The sequence below is a fragment of the Rhamphochromis longiceps genome, linkage group LG7 (assembly GCF_057381845.1).
Source record: "Rhamphochromis longiceps isolate RC_006_pf linkage group LG7, R_longiceps_female_GT1.1, whole genome shotgun sequence".
In the NCBI taxonomy this organism is placed as follows: Eukaryota; Metazoa; Chordata; class Actinopteri; order Cichliformes; family Cichlidae; genus Rhamphochromis; species Rhamphochromis longiceps.
In genome coordinates, this window is record NC_140563.1 from 50,467,198 (window position 1) to 50,486,429 (window position 19,232).

A 19,232-nucleotide genomic window follows, 5' to 3' on the forward strand; every position below is an offset into this window, starting at 1 on the left:
TGTATTTCAGAGAAATTTATCTTAAAGTAATAAAAAAAAAACTTCGTTCTTATACAACTATTAAATGTATCTCAGTGGACAATATTTAATTTTATAAGAGCATTTTTTTAAGAAACGTCGGCGATCTGGATACATACTCTGCTTCCATGACTTGGTACTGTGTTACTATAGGAACGGCTAAATGACAGTCCCCTCGCGGAGAGCCAATAGACAGCCACAGTAAGGTGTCTGGTTACTTCCAGTCAGCCCACGCGCAAAGGGAGGGGCTGTTCCACTCCTCAGCAGTAATGGTAACTTGGCTTCTCTGGTGGTGAGAGCAGTACTGTTTAGTGGCCAACAAGCGCAGCTTCTGAGGAGTTTCAGAAGAACAGTTTTACTTTTTTTTTTTTTCCATTCGCTGTGGCCAGCTTCAGTGGAAGTGGATTTTTATAGGTGACTGCTCCGCGGAAAGGTAAACCTGTTGCCTCTCCGCCTGCCTGCCTGCCTCGCCGACAGTTACGATCCAAGATGTTGCTTTGTGGATGGGATGGCGTCTGGTGCCGTTTGTATGCCCACTCATAACCTCGTCCGAGCACCAACATTTCCCTCACAGCTGATTTTGTAGCTCGTCTCGGCCGGTAAGCTTTTTTATGAACCGCTCAGAAAGTGATGTAAACAAACTTTATAGTGTCCTAGCTAACTTTAGCCAAACCGGGATAACCGAGGGATTGAGTAACTCGTGAGGAGCCTCAAATACCGGAGGTTTTATGTCTTTTCCACCTTTTTTTTTAAACTAATAACAAAACTAACATCGTCAGAACTAATAGCAGGCTGCACTGTTGATGTTTAACTAATACGTCTCGACCTTAAAAGTTATGCGTCATGTCTTGTTAACTTAGTCCAGAACCCATGACAAATGGGGCATCTCTAAGCTAATCACATCGTATTGTAATCTTGCGAGGGTGGAAACACCACCTCAAGAATAGCACAAGACTGGCAGACTGACTCATTTCAAGTGATTCTACCTGGAAATTTTTGGATAATTATGAGAAATCCGAATAACATTTTAGCATATACGCTCCTTCCAAACCCTAACAAAAGGTGAAGCGGTATAGTGTTATCGGGAAAGGCAGCTTGGCCCCCCTCCCCCTTAACTTCACCGCTTTTCTGTGGTAATTAACCTAAGGTCAGAGGTCAATTTGCAGACAATATAACGATCAGGTTAGGCTGTGTGCCTGACCAGGTTTAAAGTGGCTGTAATGGGGCACCGTCAAGAAAAAGAGGAAAAAATAGGAATATAGACAGTGGGTTGGGTTTGTGTGTGTGTGTGCTGGGAAGAGGTGGGGGGGAGCTGGAGTGAGGTTTTTTTGCAAAACCAAGCTCTGCATGTCACTGTACTCACAGCAACCCTGTGATTAACAGAAATGGAACGGATGAGGTAGAGACCAAAATGAGAAGTGAGGGCTGTTGGTCCAGAGCTGGGCTGATATTCAACAAAATAGTCTAAGCTCTCTTTTCTGGTTCCTACCCAAGCTTTGTTCAAAACAAAAACAACCAAAAAACAAGACAAACACCAACGCTAAGAGATGATTAACGGGACGTACTTGGAAGGTACTGGTCCCATTGCTGTAATTATAAGCATCCCTGTTTAGACATTCATAAGTAATGTGGAAAAGCATGTCTACTGATTGTACGTCAGTCAAAAATAATGAAAACTCACCACTGGGTTTTCCCATTTTATTTAGTTGAGTCACTCCTGCTCTGCTCAGTTTCTTTCATAAGCAAGCATGAGCGGGACACAGCTGTGAATACAACAGCAGATTAATTTTCGCAGTAAGGAGCACCACATCAGCTACTTTAACAGGTAGTGAAGGTTGAGGTTTTCAAACCATAATTCTGGCTTAAAGTTGCATTTTATCACCTCAGTAGTGTGCAGCCTAGTTAGCTATGTATGAATTCTCATTGCTTGTGTCATAAGGCGTGTTCGCGAAAGATATCTTGATCAAGCCTTTCTTCAAATTCAAGACACACACACACACGGGTGTGTTTTTTAAATTTGAATCATGTGCTTGCAGGCTGCACTGTACAGTAAGATTCGGGGAATAGAGGTTCACTCAGAGTTTGGTACTGAATTTTCCTGGCACGCAAAACCTTCAGGACGATTTTCACCTCAGTCCTGGTGCAGGGTAACCCCTCTCCCCTCCCTACCACCTCTTACCAGCTTCTGTTCCAGATGTGCTTGCCAGCTGAGACCACAGGTCTGATGTTTGGAGGATATGAACACATTCCTTCTCATATCTTTATTAGTTTGTGCTTTTGGACGCAAGAGTGGAATCTGGTGCTTTTATGCCACATTGCCCCCAAAGTGCGGCTAGGCTTGTTTTCAGATGATTTTGAGCAGGGTTAGATTTTTGTTTATTGCTGAGGGATGAACTTGGAAGACAGCAGGAGAAACTGGAATTATGTGTGCTTCTGTTATTTAGCTGCAGGTGATTGTTTTCAAATCCATTTTGTGGACTGGTAGCCGTGACAGAGGAAGGTGGGAGGAAAGGAAAAGTGCAGAGTAAAGAACATTATCACGTTTCCAGGATTATTTTCTTTAAAATCCTTGTGACTGTAGCCTAGGCTTTTAAACACGAAAAGCAGCAGACTAATCTTTGTTTAGTTTCCCCCTTTTTTTCTAGCTATGGTATGGGAATTCAGAGGAATTTCTGGGAACAAACATTTCTACACTTTGGAAAACAGAGAATGGGGCGCTGAAGTGGTGAAGGCTGTCTGCTCTCGCTGATTTGGCCCGCTGCCTTCTAAGCACCCTCAATAATGAGCAGGACCATAGTCCAATGAGAGAGAGGAGCTGGCCTGCACAGTAGCCTGAGTGAGGATAAAAAACATTCCACTGTAGGTCTCTGTTAAAATAACAAGGGCCACAAAACAATCGGGCTTCACAGCACCCACTCTCCCCATTCTCATGGGTAATGAGCAAGATGGGTAGTATCCCACTTCGCCTCCAACTTCACGCCTCCTGATGGCTAGAATGGTTAACCTGCATTCCTGCATAAGAATTTTGGCCTGCTTACTCATTAACCCTCTTCTCCAGGCTAAGATTCACTGAAAGGAAACTGTTTCACGTATTATTTTCAGAAATAAAATACAGCGCTAGAACAGGCTGGTGACCCAGTTTATAGCATATGAGTTCATAGTGCCAGACATAACAACACTGGTACATGGCTTTTCTTTTGTGATATCTTCTTAGGGGATGGTAATGGGTTCTGTAACACTTCTATCCCCAGAGAGTTTCATAGAACCACAAGCATGTTGGATTTTTCATATTATCCACTTAAATGGGATTTGCTCACAATTTGGTGCGATTTTAGACCGATGGTCTTTGACATTTCTCCAGCTGACCTAAGAGATTAAGTAAAACCCTTTTTACTCTCTCTCATCCTCACACATAGTCACCCAACAACACTCCCTCAGTTGTCATGAAAGTTTTAGTCCAAGGTCTCTCAGTTTCCTGGTGACAAAAAGGTGGGAAAATGGATTTTCAGATGCTTTCTGCTACTGATGATATTATGTAATATGATATATCAGCCAGTGACCCTGGTAAATGCCATGTTTTTGCCAGTCACCAGTACTGATATTTGGATATTTCCTATCATGTTCTTGTGATTTTTTTTTTTCTTTCTTTTTTCTCAGTTGTGAAATTTGCAATTTGCAAAAGAACTGAGTGTCATTAGACCAAATGAGGCCAAAGGTGTGGTCCAAGGGAAAGAGGAAAACACAGGTGCTTGGTGCTGGCAACACTTCAGAGCAGTAATATCATGTAATGCAGTCAAATTTCAAATGAAACATTAGGTGTGGACATGGTTGCTGTTAAGCTCCTTTTTGTGTCTTTGCCACATCTGATTGGCTGCCAACTTACGAGGCAGGGACACTATCTCGGCTGGCGGTTCTGATACAGATACGTTTTGGTTGTATGCTAATACCTGGAACTGGTTGAAAGTCTACATTTGTTTTATATTGGCATTGTTTGGTTAAAAAAATAAATACTTAACAGGGCCAAGATATATAAGATAAACTTTTTGTTCACCTGTTTACGTTGTTTACCTGATTTATTTGCTTCCATTTCATTTTAGTTCATTGTGATTGGCTTAACTGTGCCTGAATTTATGATTGCCTTAAAGACCTCTCCTCTCACACAATCAGTGGTATGCTGAGTTGTCCTTTGAGCAACGAGTGCAAAATAAATTCAGAACAATATGGAACTGAACAGATCGCTACCAGTGCTCAGTGCTTCCACAGATACCCGAGCTACTTCTTTGAGTCCGTGTCAGACCGATATCTGATCCAAATATGAAAGATTTTAAGCTCTTTGGAAAAATGTTTTAAGTACAGTTTTTCAACAGAAGATGAAAATTAATTTAATGTGACATTACACAGTCTAGTACATGTTTTAAGTGGCTGCTGTTTGGTTGATCTTTTATTGCAGTTATGCTTGTTTTCCTGTTTGGATTTCATTTCTTGACTTTTTTGGTGGGACTTTTGTGTTGAGTTCTGATTAATGAAATCTTGTCTCAAAGCTGTGATCAAGCACATCTACATACATTCACTCACTTCCACTTCATTAGGTACACTGATTGGTACTGAGCTGGACACCCTTTGTCTTGAGATCCATGTTGTTTATGCCAAATTCTAACCCGAATTTCTCAGTGTTGCAATAGAGTTCAAGACTCATCAGACCAAGCCTTACTATCTGCTCAAAGCAATCTGTGCATTCGCCTCTGACATCAACAAGGCATTTTCTTCCAGAGAACTGCTGCTCACTGGATTATTTTCTGTTTCTCACACCATTCTCTGTGGGTTGTGGAGATGGTTGTGTGGGAGAATCTGTGCAGTTTCTGAAATGATAAGATTTTATCAGGTTGTCTTTACCACACTGGCTGAACTGGCTGAGTGTATAGTTGTCCTGTTTTTAGTGTGGACTTTTTTCAGTTTTGTGAGAAAGGACATGGGCTACTTTACACAAGGTTTTACATTTGCTGCATATTTAAATGCTAGTTGTACATTGATGCCAGAACAACGTAACAGGCATAGTGTGCATTAAGGCTGATGCTTGATATTGGCAGGTTATTCCTTCTTGCTGTTGTGCCCTCTGTGTGAAAGCCCCCCCCCCCCCTTTTTTTTTTGTTATCTGAATTTTACATCTTTAAATCCTCACTACAAATGCACATTATTATTATATAAATGCAACACAGTAATGCATATTTTTAACCAAGTACACCTGCCACACCTTCTGAATCTGTTGCTTTGCCCTCGATATTTGCATATCAGGAAATATGCTGTAAAGCAACAATGCTTTACAGCTTTACAGTGACATTTTTATATCCTGGAGAAATTGCACTACAAACCAACACAACAGAGCCATTTATATATGACACACATGCGCACGAAGTTGCAAATATGGTTGTTTATGTTTGAACTAAGTGAAATGAGTTCACAGTTTCTGCTCAGGGTAAATTAGTCTGTAAAACTGGAGCTTCCTGTTTTGCTTACATTGGTATCATTCCATCACTCGATTGGGAAGATTAGCTAGAGTTGTCAGTGCAGCACAGTAGCTGGAGAGAAAAATCAAACAAAGGAAAAACTACAGATAAAAGAAGATATTCCTTGTGCCATTTTCTCATTCATTGGTGTGTAGGGTAGATTTAATGTAAATCATGTACGCAGGTTTAAGCAGGGGTAAATACAGTGGTTAAATACATTGTCTTGTATTGTTGTGATATTTCGTGTTTGTAAATATTTGCTTTCTTTCTGTGTCCGGTCAGCAAGGAGAACAAATCTGTGCATTTCTTACATGAATAAATGTAGGACTATAATTCTTAAATAAATTAAAGCATTATTTCACTTTGAAGCAATATGTTTGATTAATGACTCAGTAATTGGGTGGGGAAGCTAAAAGTCTAAGGTAAATATAGCTTTGACTAAAACAGAAAGTGTAATTTTCAGATGCTCTGTTTCATGGGCTGATTTGACCGTATATTATTCCTATTGTATATCATAAGTGGGAAATATGTTCCCCCTTTTTCCACATTTATTGTTAAGCTCTATTAGTATTTATTTATTTAGTCTGTGTGCTATATAGATGTGAAATTCTGGGTTAATACCAATGTTTTATAATACCAACATGGTGAATAGTCAGTGTCAGTGCAAATAATTGTTCTCTTTGTTTATTTAGCATTTCTTAGATTTTCTTTGGCATTTAAATTGTTAAAAAAAAAAATAAGTGCACTGTTTTATTTATTTATTTTTTTAAATTTAGAAAATTGACATGATAACGTCAGCCAGTGACATCACTAACTGTAATCTTTTTGCTGACACGCAGACATCCGCCAACACTGGGCAGATATGGATGCCGCTACAGTTTGATAGCATGTCTGCACATCCTATTATGTTCATGTTATATCTCTTGAAAGCTTTGAGGAAATATATTTAAATGTGACGCAAAACTCACTTGGACACAAGGCTGAACTGATTAGAATTTTGGTGGTCAGTGTTTAAGGTCATCTAACAAGATGGCTAACACATGTTTTTAAGTGCCAAATGGAAAAGGATATACAGCCCTTGGCAGATTTGGGTTTATTTATTTATTTTTTAAAATTCCATAAAAGGCAATTGCAGCCATAGCTAGTAATTTAACATGTTGTGTTGTTGCTGGCTTGTGTAAAAGAAAGCTGTACATGCAAAGTTATTCACAGATGGATCCTTTAAAACAGTATCATAGAATTTGGTGGAATGTCGAAGTTATCCACATATCCAATAATATTTTAGCTTTCTCTGAACATGACGTTTTTGGTTTTTTCCCCAATGTCCTTTTTTATATATTTATTAGCATACTACAAGAGAAAGGAACATTTTGTATTATGGATTGGATTTTTCAATACAAAAAATTTAAATTATGCCTAAATTTAAAAAGCGTGAATTAAAAATTAAAACTCACTTTCATTTGCCTCTTGTAAGGCATCTTAGAAGTGCCAAAAAGTGCAATTACTTCATTCAAGAAGAATCCTGCTAACAACCAGTAATGCTAACTATGCACCTTGTACCAGCCTGTATGTTGTTGTATAGTGTGTGAGATACTGTGGTGTGAAGTCTCAACAGGTGAGTAAAAGTCTAATTATTCTGTATGTTTACATAATCTATCGATTGTTTCAGTCCGTTCTCAGCTTATGATCTTGACAATATGTAGGTTAGTCTTTTGAAATAATTTTCTAAAATCTAGCAAATGATAACAAATTTTAATCTTCAGGTAAAAGAGCTCCAATTAACGTTTTAAGAATTATTATAGCTGGGTAAACAGTCAAAAACCCAAACGTATTTAAGTTACAACAGTTACATCTTAAATTTATTAAAAATGTATTAAAAGGTCCTTGAAGTCTTTAAATTGTTGGAACATGAAGTCGTCCTCTGGGAATGTGAAAAATGACTTTTCTGGAAGCTGCTGACTTGCAAGAAATGCAAGTTGTCTTTTGTCTTGCATTGGCAGAAATATGGAGTAACAAAAACTTATGGCGGATGCTCTTGTAAAACAGATGACTGATTCCTTTTATGATGCAGGAAAAATAAAATGCAACATTAAATACATTTAATTGTCCCACCTAAGTTAATACTGGTTCACAACAAGCCCCTGTTGTACAGCTTAGAACAAAGGTTAGAATCACATTACAGTACATAAAACCAAAACAGTCCAAAAACAGTAAACAGCTGCACAGTGGAGACAGTAAAAAACATAAATAATAATAAGTGGTTAAAATGTGATCTTCCAGCAAATATTTTTTTATTTTCCTATTTAAAATAGTCTTTGTAGGTGATTTTTATATGACAGGGAATCTAGTGAAGTTTTAGTGCATGAATAAAAATGATTTCTGACTTTTAGTAGTATTTGTAATCAAATACAAACAGATTTTTTTTTTTTTTTTTTTTTTTTTACACACACAGAGAAGCCAGGCCAGTGCACTTAGTAGTTGGTGTTTTGAGTAGTGTATACACAAAGTACTTTTCATGGTTTAGTTGTGTTAGCAAGTATTAGCTGGCTCATTATAAAAAGCCAGAGGAACTGCTAAAATGCACATTCCCCCTCTGCATACCGTGCAGAAAAACATCTTAAGGCACACACTTGTTGACACAAAGGAAAAGGAATAAAGGAATAAAACATACACACAGGGACCATAGACCGTCCAGTTGACTGTGAAAGACTTCCTAAAGTAGATTGGTGGCAAACTAAGATGCTCATTTGCAACATTTAGGATTTTTGTTTTGTTAGAAGTTTAGAAAGTGTCCTTGTTTTGTAACCTTTGGTTCTTGCATAACATCAGCTCTCAGAGTAGCATGAGTGAAATGTCTCACTATGGGACTTGCCTTTAAGGTAGATTATTTAGTTACTCATGTATTTAGTCACTGAGTTTTGATAACGTTGAATTTGAGAGCACCAAATCCATTTTAGATGAATTAGATTGAACTATATGTGTCATCTTGTGGATTTGTGCAGGCTCCTTCTTTATTATCCTGTCTTACCTGTTGTGTTGACTTCCTGTGTGGGTTTAACCTAAAAATACTTAGCATTTTTTGTGAAATGACTTCTGTGCCTCTGAAAGCATTTTGAGAGTATTTTGTCAGGCGCTATTGTAGGTGTTTGTGGTTTAATAAAGCAAGTACTGAAATCCCAGCCAATTAAAAGTTTACATTTAAAAAAAATGCATTTTTTTGTGTGTATGGCCCTAGAATTAATTGAAAGTGATTTCCATGCAGGAGGGGAGTTGATTTTAAGTGCTGTCACCAGACAGAAACATATCTGTATAATTTTAAGTCTGATTTAGTCAAATACTTGGCCTAAAACAAAACTCAGCGCAATCATGCATTTGTCATGAAGTAGTCATGCTCCAGGAATGTGTTAAATGGAGATATTAAAATATTCTTGTTGCATTGCAAAGCTTGACAATTGAATTAATGTCTGCACTCATGAGCCTGATTGGGTTTTTTTTTTTTTCTAATCAAGAAATCTCTGTTTGCTGAGTATTCACTCACCCATTCTGAATTCTGCTGTTTAATCACTTCCATAGTCACAGGTGTATAAAATCAAGCACTTGAAGACGTAAAATCATAGTGCACAAAGGTCACCAACTTTCTGCAGTGTCAATAACTACAGACCTCCAAACTTCATGTGGCATTGAGATTAGCTCAAGGACAGTCCGTAGAGAGCTTCATGGGGTGGGTTTCCATGGCTGTGCAGCTAAATCCAAGCCTTACATCACCTAGCGAAATGCAAATTATTGCATGGTGTTGTGTAAAACAGGCCACCACTGGACCCTATGGCAGTGGAGACGTGTTCTCTGGAGCGACAATTTACACCTCTCCACTAGACTAGATGAGTATGGGTTTGGCGGTTGCCAGGAAAACGGTAATTGTCTGATTGCATTGTGCCAAGTAAAGTTTGGGCGGGAATTGTGGTGTAGTATTGTGTTTTACAGGAGCTGGGCTTGACCCTTTACTTCCAGTGAAAGGAACTCTTAATATTCAGCATACCAAAACATTTTGGAGTATTTTATGGGAACATGTTCGGAATGGCCCTGTCCTGTTCCAACATAACTGCGCACCAGGACACAACACAACGCCCATATAGACATGGATGAGCGAGTTTGGTGTGGAAGAACTTGACTGGCCTCCACAGAGTCCTGACCTCTACACCTTTGGGATGAATTAGAGCGGAGACTGCAAGCTAGGCATTCTCGTCCAACATCAGTGGATGGGTAATCAGTAAATTTGATGGAATGGACTGAATTAAAGGTCTGCTATATTTTATACTTCACCATCTGAAAGACTACTAGGAGTAACTCTTGAAGCTCTTTTCTGACCTGAGCAAATCATGTCGTATTTCAGGCCTACTTATAGTGTGCATTAGAAGTTAGTGAGGATGATCTCTGTTTATGCAACTACCCTTGGAAAAACGCAGAAACTATTGTAATTGGTGTTAAAAACATGTTTATTGATATTTACTGAGGTGTCAAAACAATTAAATTAAAGGGTACGGGCAGGCTTCAATGTTGTCTTTATGGGGGAAGTTTGCAGAAAACAATATTTAAAGTTTTTGCAGTCGTTTCAAAAAATAAATAAAACTTGGATGGAAGCATTAAAATTTCAAGACAGCAATCTTAATTCTGGCATAAATACGTATTTCTTTAGATTTCAGAAGGTCTTTTTGTGTAAATTAAATTTTTAATGTTCGTCTTGCTGTATTTCTGCAGGGAACATGCATGTGTCTCTGGCAGAAGCCTTGGAGGTTCGAGGAGGTCCTCTCCAGGAAGAGGAGGTCTGGGCAGTGCTGAGTCAGAGTGCAGAGAGCCTCCAAGAACTTTTTCACAAAGGTAGGTGAACATGGAATCAAAGGTAGAGGACTTATTCTGTCATCATCATGCATTACTATGCAATCATATCAGTTTGTAACTTAAGAAAATTTTAAACAACATATGAGTCAGAGGAAGTGAGTCAGCAGACATTGCAGTCCCTGGGTGTTAAGACAAAATTTCATTGCACCTGATTACATAGTCAAAGTCAAAGTCAACTTTATTTGTCGATTCTGCCACATGTACAGGACATACAGAGAATAGAAATTGCGTTACTCTCAATCCCTAGATAAATAGCAAATGAACATTTGAATATATTTAAATATAAAAGTGATTAAAAATGCAAGTAAAATAATTAAAAAGTAAAAATTTAAATAAATACAATTTTACATATAACAAGAAAGCTATACAATATACAATATAATGGGTAAGTGACATTGAGTGTAAACCAGGCAGAGTAGTGCAAATAGGCAAATAGTGCAAATGGAGATTTAGTAGTGTACGGTAAGAGAAAGTGTAACAACAAAGTCTTATGAGGTAATGGCAGTCCAATGCTCCACAAAGTGACTGGTAACTGGTGCAGGCCAGTGAGTGAGTCAGAGAGTGTGTGTGTTTGTGTGTGTGTGACAGAGTTCAGTGAGACCGTGGAGGAGAGAGGGGAGAGGGGGCAGAATCGGGAGGGAGTTAAGCTTCCTGACAGCCTGATGGATGAAGCTGTCCTTCAGCCTGCTGGTCCTGGCCTGGAGACTCCGCAGTCTCCTCCCCGACGGCAGCAGCTTGAAGAAGCTTTGCATTGGGTGCGTGGGATCAGCCGCTATGCAAAGGGCTTTTTTAGTGAGACGGGTGCTGTAAATGTCCTGGAGGGAGGGGAGAGAGACACCAATGATCCTCTCTGCAGCTCTCACTATGCGTTGGAGGGTTCTATGACAGGACGCATTGCAGGCTCCAAACCACACAGTGATGCAGCTCGACAGGATGCTCTCGATGGTGCCTCTAGGGCAGGACTGTGTCAAATAAACTGTCAACCACTGACTTTGTGCATTTCTACAGTCTGCATGAACCAGCTTGAGTTCAACTTCTAGTTTTTCTGATTGGTTTCATTTCCAGACAGTACTGGTAATGCTGTAATAACCCTCTCTTATCAGCGTAGCCTGCAAATATTTAACATTAATTACAAGCAATCTATGCTCAAATACTCTTATACAGAAATGTATTGTCTTATGAGATAAAGCTCTGAAGATATTAAGGACAGGAATGAAAGACTGATATTTGGAATATTTTCGATAAAAGTAGTCTTGACATGGCATTGATGTACCAGTTATTTATGATATTCTCTTCTAATCAGAGACATTTTAGGAGAGACACAGAGTGAATCCTGGTTTAAAGTCTTTTCTTTCAGAAGTCCTGATGGAAGCATCTCTTCCCGTGGGAAGAACATTTGGGGCATGTCAACATACCTTTTAACCAGTTCTATCAAAGCTGACTTGTGACTCTATACATGTAGTTTCTGTCTCATGACCACTGAAATTGTGGTTAATTTATATAATAGTTCAAAAGGTGAACTAGCTAGGTGGCAAGACTTGTAGGAGAATAATGATATGAATGCACCATAATTTTTGTTTTGCTATTGTGTAGTTGTGTTGCTATGCTGAGTATATTTTTAGTTGGATAGTTTTAGACTGCATAGAGAAGCTACAATTTAACTAGCAAATGTTGAAGCCAGCTGTTATATAGTTAAAAGCTATGTAAGACAGTTTATGACAGTGGATTAATATTAGTAACCATTTAACTTTAATATTTGTGTTGGATGTTCTCTTAGATGAAGTTGGCCATTTATGACTAGAAACACTTTAAACAAAGAGAAAACAATAGGTTTTGGTTTGGTTTTTTTGGTGAAGTGTGTTGGATATGTGCTTTTTGCACCAGATTTGTCATTGTCTTTGTGGTTAAATGTAGGGTGAAGATTTTCCACCACTCTGAGTGTGCTAATGTGGTCAAACACCACTAGCACAGGTTTTTTTTTTCTCTTGTGTAAACAGTAGTGGTTTGTATATTTATATAAGAATGATTTGTTTGAATACGTGCTGGGTGAGTGTTTCTAATTTGTTGTAGGAATTTCTCTTCACGGTCCCATTTATATATTAGAGGAGTGCCTCAGAGATTTGGTCTGATATAACATGATAGCATAACACAGTTGCTGTCGATTTCTCTGCTGCACATCTCTGATGTGAGTCTCTCGTTCCACCACCATGGATTGAGTTCTGGTGACTCAATCAACGGTGATAGATTGAGTCACCAGATCAGCCGTTCAGTAATACTAAAAATAGGCTGTGAGAACCAAATGATGCTCAGCTAATATGTAGGGGAGCATTTTTGTCTGACCTGTACTTCTCACTGGATATTTTCTCTTTCTTGAACCTTTCTCTGTGAAGCATAGAGATGGCTGTGTGGGGAAAATCCCAGTAGATCAGCAGTTTCTGACATCCTCAGACCATCCTGTGTGGCACCAACAACCATGTAACATTCAGAGTCACTCACCTTTCTTACATATTCTGATGATCTCCTATGGGTCTTGACCATATCTGCATGCGTAAATGCACCGAGTTACTGCCACGTGATTGGCTGATTACTACCCAAAATGTAACCAGTAATCTGCCATTTCCTTTTTTTATATAGGGCTAGGTGGTAACAAAATATAAATTATTATTTATTTTATTTTAGTCAAAGTACTACCTCCGACTGCAAAGTTGTGAGCTCAGCTGAGTAAGCAGTGTTTGTAGTACAGCTAAAGTCATGTTGCAAAGTACCCAATGGCCAAGTTTTTCGGATAAGTAATTGCAGATTTACACAGACATATAATGCATATCAGAGAAAGTAGTTTATACTCCAGTTAATTTTCATTAATTTTCTTTTACTACTATGTAAAACACTTCACTTTGAGATTTTATTTGAGTAAGAGTGACTTGAGGACCTGGGGCCTCTTTGGGGGAAAAAGTTAAGTGGTCAGTGTTCTTATTAAGAACACAAATTCAGTTTTCTATTAAAGAAGAAATAAATGAATGAGAGCACATGCTATCAATTTCAGTTCCTAGAAACAAAATTGGATTCAGAAAAAATCAGGATGGACACTCAGATGGCCAAGAAAATTCCAGTCGCTGTATCTTCAAAAGCAGTTCTTCTTCATCTCTGGACTCATTGTAGGAATGGTTAAGGGGAAAAAAGCTTGCACATGTGTGTTCAAAATATCACCTACCATGAGTCTCATTTTGTAATGCTTGCTTGTCAAAAAAACATGCCAGCACTGATAAAAAGGCATTGTTTAGCTTAGAGGCATACGATTCTGATGAATTGGATAATTTGGTACCAGCTCTCAACTGGATAAGTTGCTTAGTTCTCATTCCTAGCTGAATGGGCTATAAATATAGCTGTTTAAAATTATTTCCTGTTCCTTAAGTTTAGTTAGCAGTTCAAAAGGCTAAAAACGTACATTTGAAGATGGTAGGTTATGTGATGTTGCATTGCATGGTGTTCTGTTGGCTTGACAAGCACTATCCTTCTAGCATGATTTCTGCATATATCTGCAATGTATTAAAATTTGTCATGAAATGCATGTGCTCAGGCTGAGTCAGTCTGGTCAGCAAAAGCTTCGCATGGGATAGACTTACTACTAAACCAGTTACTTTTGAGTAAGATCTTGGTCACATGAGTTTTTAAACAGGAAACTTGTATTTACTTAGTAAAAACCAGCTTTGCCTCAAATCAAATTCCTGTGTTCGTCTCCCTGCTCCTCTCAGAGTTAACTATCAGTCAAAGAAAATAATTTTGCAGCGCTGCTTAAACATTCCTTTGTGTATTTTTAAAACCTTCTCCCACCATCGCACTGGCTGTGGTTTTTTAGGAAAAGAGAATTACGCTGTGTGGCCATTCCTTTCTGCAACCATGCCCCAACTGTTATTTTCTTGCCGACTAAGAAAGCAACATGTGTTTTTGTTTACTTCAATAATCTTGAATTTCCATAAACGCCAAAGCCATAGCGAGAAACATCCACTGTGGTTGGATATGTGTAGTCACTGGATCCAGGCTGTAAATGCTTAGACAAAATTTGATGCTAGTATGAAGCTTAAAAACACAGATCTTGACTTTAACGCTGTCCTTGTGTGAATATGTGGGAATGGCTAAGAATTTATGTGAAGAAACTATGATTTATTTTTATTTTTTTCTGCTGTTCAACCGTGATGGCAAACTAATCATTGAAATGTTATTTCCATTTCCAGACCCTTCAGCCATGGGCTTCATTATATCTCCCTGGTCCCTCCTGCTCATGCCATCTGGCAACATCTCATTCACAGACGAGTATGTCACCCAGCAGGACTTAAGGGCCTTCACAGCACCAGAGGTCCTGAAGGGGAACTCCTTGACTTCTGTTTCTGACATAGAAAAGGTATAAACCATGATAATACACCACGTGGCGACAGCATCTGCCAAATTGTTTAGTCTACGTGTGTCTGTGCTCTAATCTTTTGTTGTTGCCCATATTTTTAAGTGAAATCTTGTGTTTAAACTAAACATTCATTTCGAACCATCACTTGGTGTCATCTAACCAGTCAGTGACTGTTGAGTACCCCTTGTTCTAAACATAGCCATGTTTACATTCGCTCTTTCTTACCAAGTCATGTCGGTTGTATCCTAACTAATGACATAGGTGCATTTTCTCCCTTAAATGGAGATTTTTTTTTTTTTTTTTGTCAGACATGCTTAACTTTTCTGCCTTTTGGTGGTTTGTTGGCACAAAACCATTAGTTTAATAGCCTGACAGTGGCTAGAGAAATATGTGTCAACACCTGTGTGCTCATCGGGGGGTTTCCTGCACAAAGGAATTTTTAAATTATCTTTCCCAAAGATGTTTTAGCAGAATCCAAAAGAAAATCACCATGATTGTAAGAAAAATGTTTATAACTTGCTTTGTTTATCGGTTTCACGTACTCAAGCATGATGAATAATTGTTCATTAAATGGTTAGAAATGCTGTGAAAAGGTCACATTACTGTGAAAGGTTTACATATACTTTGCGTCTTTACTGGCAGACAGATCTTCCTTACGTGCATAGCTGTGTGTCGTGCTTTCTTTTTCTGTTTCTTTAAGATCCTGCTTACGTCATTTTGCTGATGCTAGTCATTGTTTTCCTTAGCATCCAAAGTTTCAAAAGACACGCAAATGACATGCTCAATGGAAAACGAACAAATAAGGCGGAGCTATTTTTGTTCTGTCTGTATTGTCGATCACGGTTTTTTGTCTTTGTTTTTTTTAGATGTCTTGCGTTTTTAAAGTTTTGTACATTTTCTGTATTTAGTACATTTAGTCTGTTTTGCAACGTTTCGTGTTAAATGTTGGGTATAGATGATACTATTAGTCAGTGTGTATGGTTAGAGCATTTCTTCACTGAAAAAGCAGAGACAGCATGTAGATGATTCAGATTTGAAGTTGTGAGCGATCACAGCACACCCACACCCCCTCATTTTAACTCTGCCTCTCTGGTGAAGAGCAAAAACCTTGCATGACTGGATTCCCGTCTCTGGCACAGACCCACAGACCTCAACATGGTTTTTTGCTGAGTCAGTTTTCCAACCCTGGGCCTGTCTCCCCAGCTCAGTTATTTCAGTGTAGAGAATATGATCTGTTTCCTTCATAATCATACTGGGGATAAACATACGTCATGTGCAAGTTTTCCTCTTGCTTTTTTGACATATAGAGGTCATATTGTCACTTTTAATCGACGTCTAAGGTTACACGTTTTCTGAAAGTGTTAGTGTTTCTTTAAATTTGTACTCTGTGATGTGTTCCTAAAAGACCTTGAAGGCAACGTTGCATTCTTTGGCAGGCGCTGAATTATTCTTTCCTCTACCAAGCCCAACATTCAGGGGAAGTAATTTCTCTTCCACGCAACGAGCGGAGAGGAGTAAGGAGGGGAAAATGGAAAAATGTTTCTGGATTTAGGTTGAGAGCCCCTGTCCTTTTTTTCCCTCCCCCGCCTCCCCTAAAAACTCTTAGCAGTTGTTGAGCCTTAGTCCATTTATCTTTCACTTGCTTTCAGGTTTTGTGCCTCATCTTTATACATATATTGTTATTATTATTTACTGTTGCATGCATTTTGTCTTGAGTGAATGAAATATAATGTGGTGTTATTTTTCACAGATGCACATGTACTCTCTGGGGATGACCTTATTCTGGGGGGCGGACTATGAGATCCCCCATAGTCAGGTAAATCTTTAACACAGATGCTTCCTTCCAAATGTGCAGAGCAAGGGTGTCAAACATATGGCCTGGGGGTCCAGAATGGCCCACCAAAGGCTCCAATCCGGCCACCTGGACAGCTTTGGATGTGGAATTCTGTGTACACTTTAACAAAGTCTTATAAACTAAAAGTATATATATATTTATATTCAGTGAAGTGAATATACATTAAAAAAAAATCTTAGAGTTTAGATAGCAGCACATTTTAAAGTGTAGAAGTGATACATTGTTGCCTGTGTGAGACTGAACTAAAGATATGACATCAGGTGTTTAAATGGCACACTTGGCAAATACAGCAAGTGTTGAACGGGTTTTACTGGAAGAGACACACCTGTGTTTGTCAAGGTTTAATAGTATCTATCATGTTGAGCATTGTGGAATTACTTAAAATTCAGCTGTCAAACCTGCACAGGCATGCTGCCGAAATGGTGGAGAACAGTGGAGTAGGAGAAAGTAGCGCATGTCCCTCTATTGTTGTACCAAATACTTCCACAGATACCTGTACCAATGAGGTTTCAGGCATATCTGGCTTTTTCCAAACTATGATCTTCACATCTAGATAAGAAATGGAAGAAAAGGTAAAGGCACTCTGGAATTTACAGAGATGGTTTGAAGACATGCTCATATCTCGACCAGAGTCAGTCAGGTATAAAAGATAATCTGCACAGCGTGCTCACTATTGTGAGAAAATACCACCCACAGTTTAGAGGCATCTCACACTCAAGTTTGCCATCAGCTCGGCTTCACTGAAAGGCTGAGGCTCCATCCACTCTCATCCATCCACATCTCATCAGCCTTTCCTGTCACCCTTAAAAGTGCTGCTGCGCGCACTTAAAACACATAACGCTATGTCATTCTACTCAACTCTCCAGTAGAATAGGTAAAGAAATACTTTGTTCATCCCGTATTTTGAAAAATCCCATGATATATGGAGGAAAAAACAAAATCAAAGCATTTTGTCTGTGGAATGGGTGGATTGCAACATTCGCTCTGTTGAAAAACTCCCCTTTATTTCTAAGATAAGGTAAATGTTGGAAATCAGTTGCTAGCTCACTGCCCACAGCCAAATGCTACAGTACCAAAAAATATGAAAAAATAAAAGATGATCGAGTGCATAAAAAATATTTTGTACTGGTGATGGGCACTAAGAAAAGCTTCCAACATGCCAACAGTCTTATCAGTACCTGTTATCGCTGCTGGTATGTTTTTCTGACAGTCATGTATTGCAAAACAAGGCAAAAATCACAATAGTACTGCTTTGGCATACCAGAGTCGTCTTATTTTTCTTTTTCTTAAACTACCCAGAAAATCGATAAAGAATCAGGGATACAAGCACAGTCAGTACTGGAGTTGATATCATTAAAATCTTATCAATTACCCAATTCTTTATCTAAAGTAGGAAAATTTTTCATCCAAGTGACCTAAAACTCAACACAGTACTTCTGTGATACCCCGGCAATACACCTGCATGATGTAAAATGATCCGACTTGTTGAAAAACATGAAGAATGAACAGAAATGCATGTAAAGAAGGCACTTTTGGATAACAGAAACTATTTTCATAATGTAATACCTGTTGGAGGTAGTATACGTGTTTTTACTTCTACAAACCACTGAATTGGGGACCATCACATCTCTCAGAAATCTGTTTTTAGGGTCTTTTTGTTTTAAGCTTCCATCATGGACTGGGTACTTTCTTATCATAAGACAAAGGTTTTAAGATATGTGCAGATGAAAGTGTACCTTGTTTGATTAAACACAGGAATCCACCACCAAAATTTCCCATTTTTAAAAACAGAGAAAATGAAGAAGCTGAAAACAGGATTAACAGAAACTAAAGAATGAAAACATTAGGTGGTGTCCTAGCCTTGCTTCAGTTCCTGTTTGTGAATGTGCATCTACTGTTGATCAAAACAACTGCTTGTAATGTATCTGCTGAGCCCTCCCAACTGCTAAAGTGTTCGGTCCAAAAGCAGCCAAACTTTTCTCCGTTTAACAGAGAGATGAATTCTGATATTATTTAATAAAGTTTAATTTGATGTCATGTAGTGACTGTGACGCTAATTAAAATCTAGACCAACCTTTTGCCAGGATGCTTGAGAACAAGACGCTCTTTTCACTGTTTGTATCTTAACTGTGTTATTTCCCCCCACACCCCCACCCCTATGCAGCCTATGGAGCTGGGAGAACACATAAACAGTTTACTCCTCAACATGTGTGATGACATTACATTGAGTCGAATATCACTGCGCACAGTCCTGGACATCTCCAGCAAACACATCCGAAACTCCAGCTGTGACCCTCCTTTCAGTTATATCAGAAGACTCGTCAGGACAGTGCTGGGCAGCCTTTCTCAGGTATAACATGTGATGATGTATATATAATGAAATTCCAGCATTCCTGTCTAAGAGTCCATATTTGCGAAACTGTCAGGAAGCCTTTATAGGAAGAATGCTTCTTAGCTAAGTGTATGTTAAAGACCTATAACAAGCTCTTCCAAAAGCACGCTAGGTTTGAATTATACAACAGGTGATGTGGTCATGCTGATAGAACATGTTTCAGGACGT

At 38.7% G+C, this 19,232-nt stretch overlaps 1 protein-coding gene across 3 annotated transcripts in view; it reads left to right on the forward strand.

The window, feature by feature from the left end:
• Positions 1-258: 258 nt before the first annotated feature.
• Positions 259-19,232, forward strand: part of ptpn13 (protein tyrosine phosphatase non-receptor type 13) — a 53,862-nt gene continuing 34,888 nt past the window's right edge. For 2 of the 3 annotated variants that reach the window (XM_085414129.1, XM_085414130.1), the window contains exons 1-5: positions 260-617; positions 10,278-10,397; positions 14,651-14,817; positions 16,568-16,633; positions 18,837-19,022. In XM_085414129.1, the coding sequence (XP_085270255.1) occupies positions 10,283-10,397; positions 14,651-14,817; positions 16,568-16,633; positions 18,837-19,022 (534 nt within the window). In that variant the 5' untranslated portion in view covers positions 260-617; positions 10,278-10,282. Of the gene's footprint in view, positions 618-10,277; positions 10,398-14,650; positions 14,818-16,567; positions 16,634-18,836; positions 19,023-19,232 lie in introns of all 3 variants that reach the window. The other variant, XM_085414128.1, reaches the window with a different exon arrangement.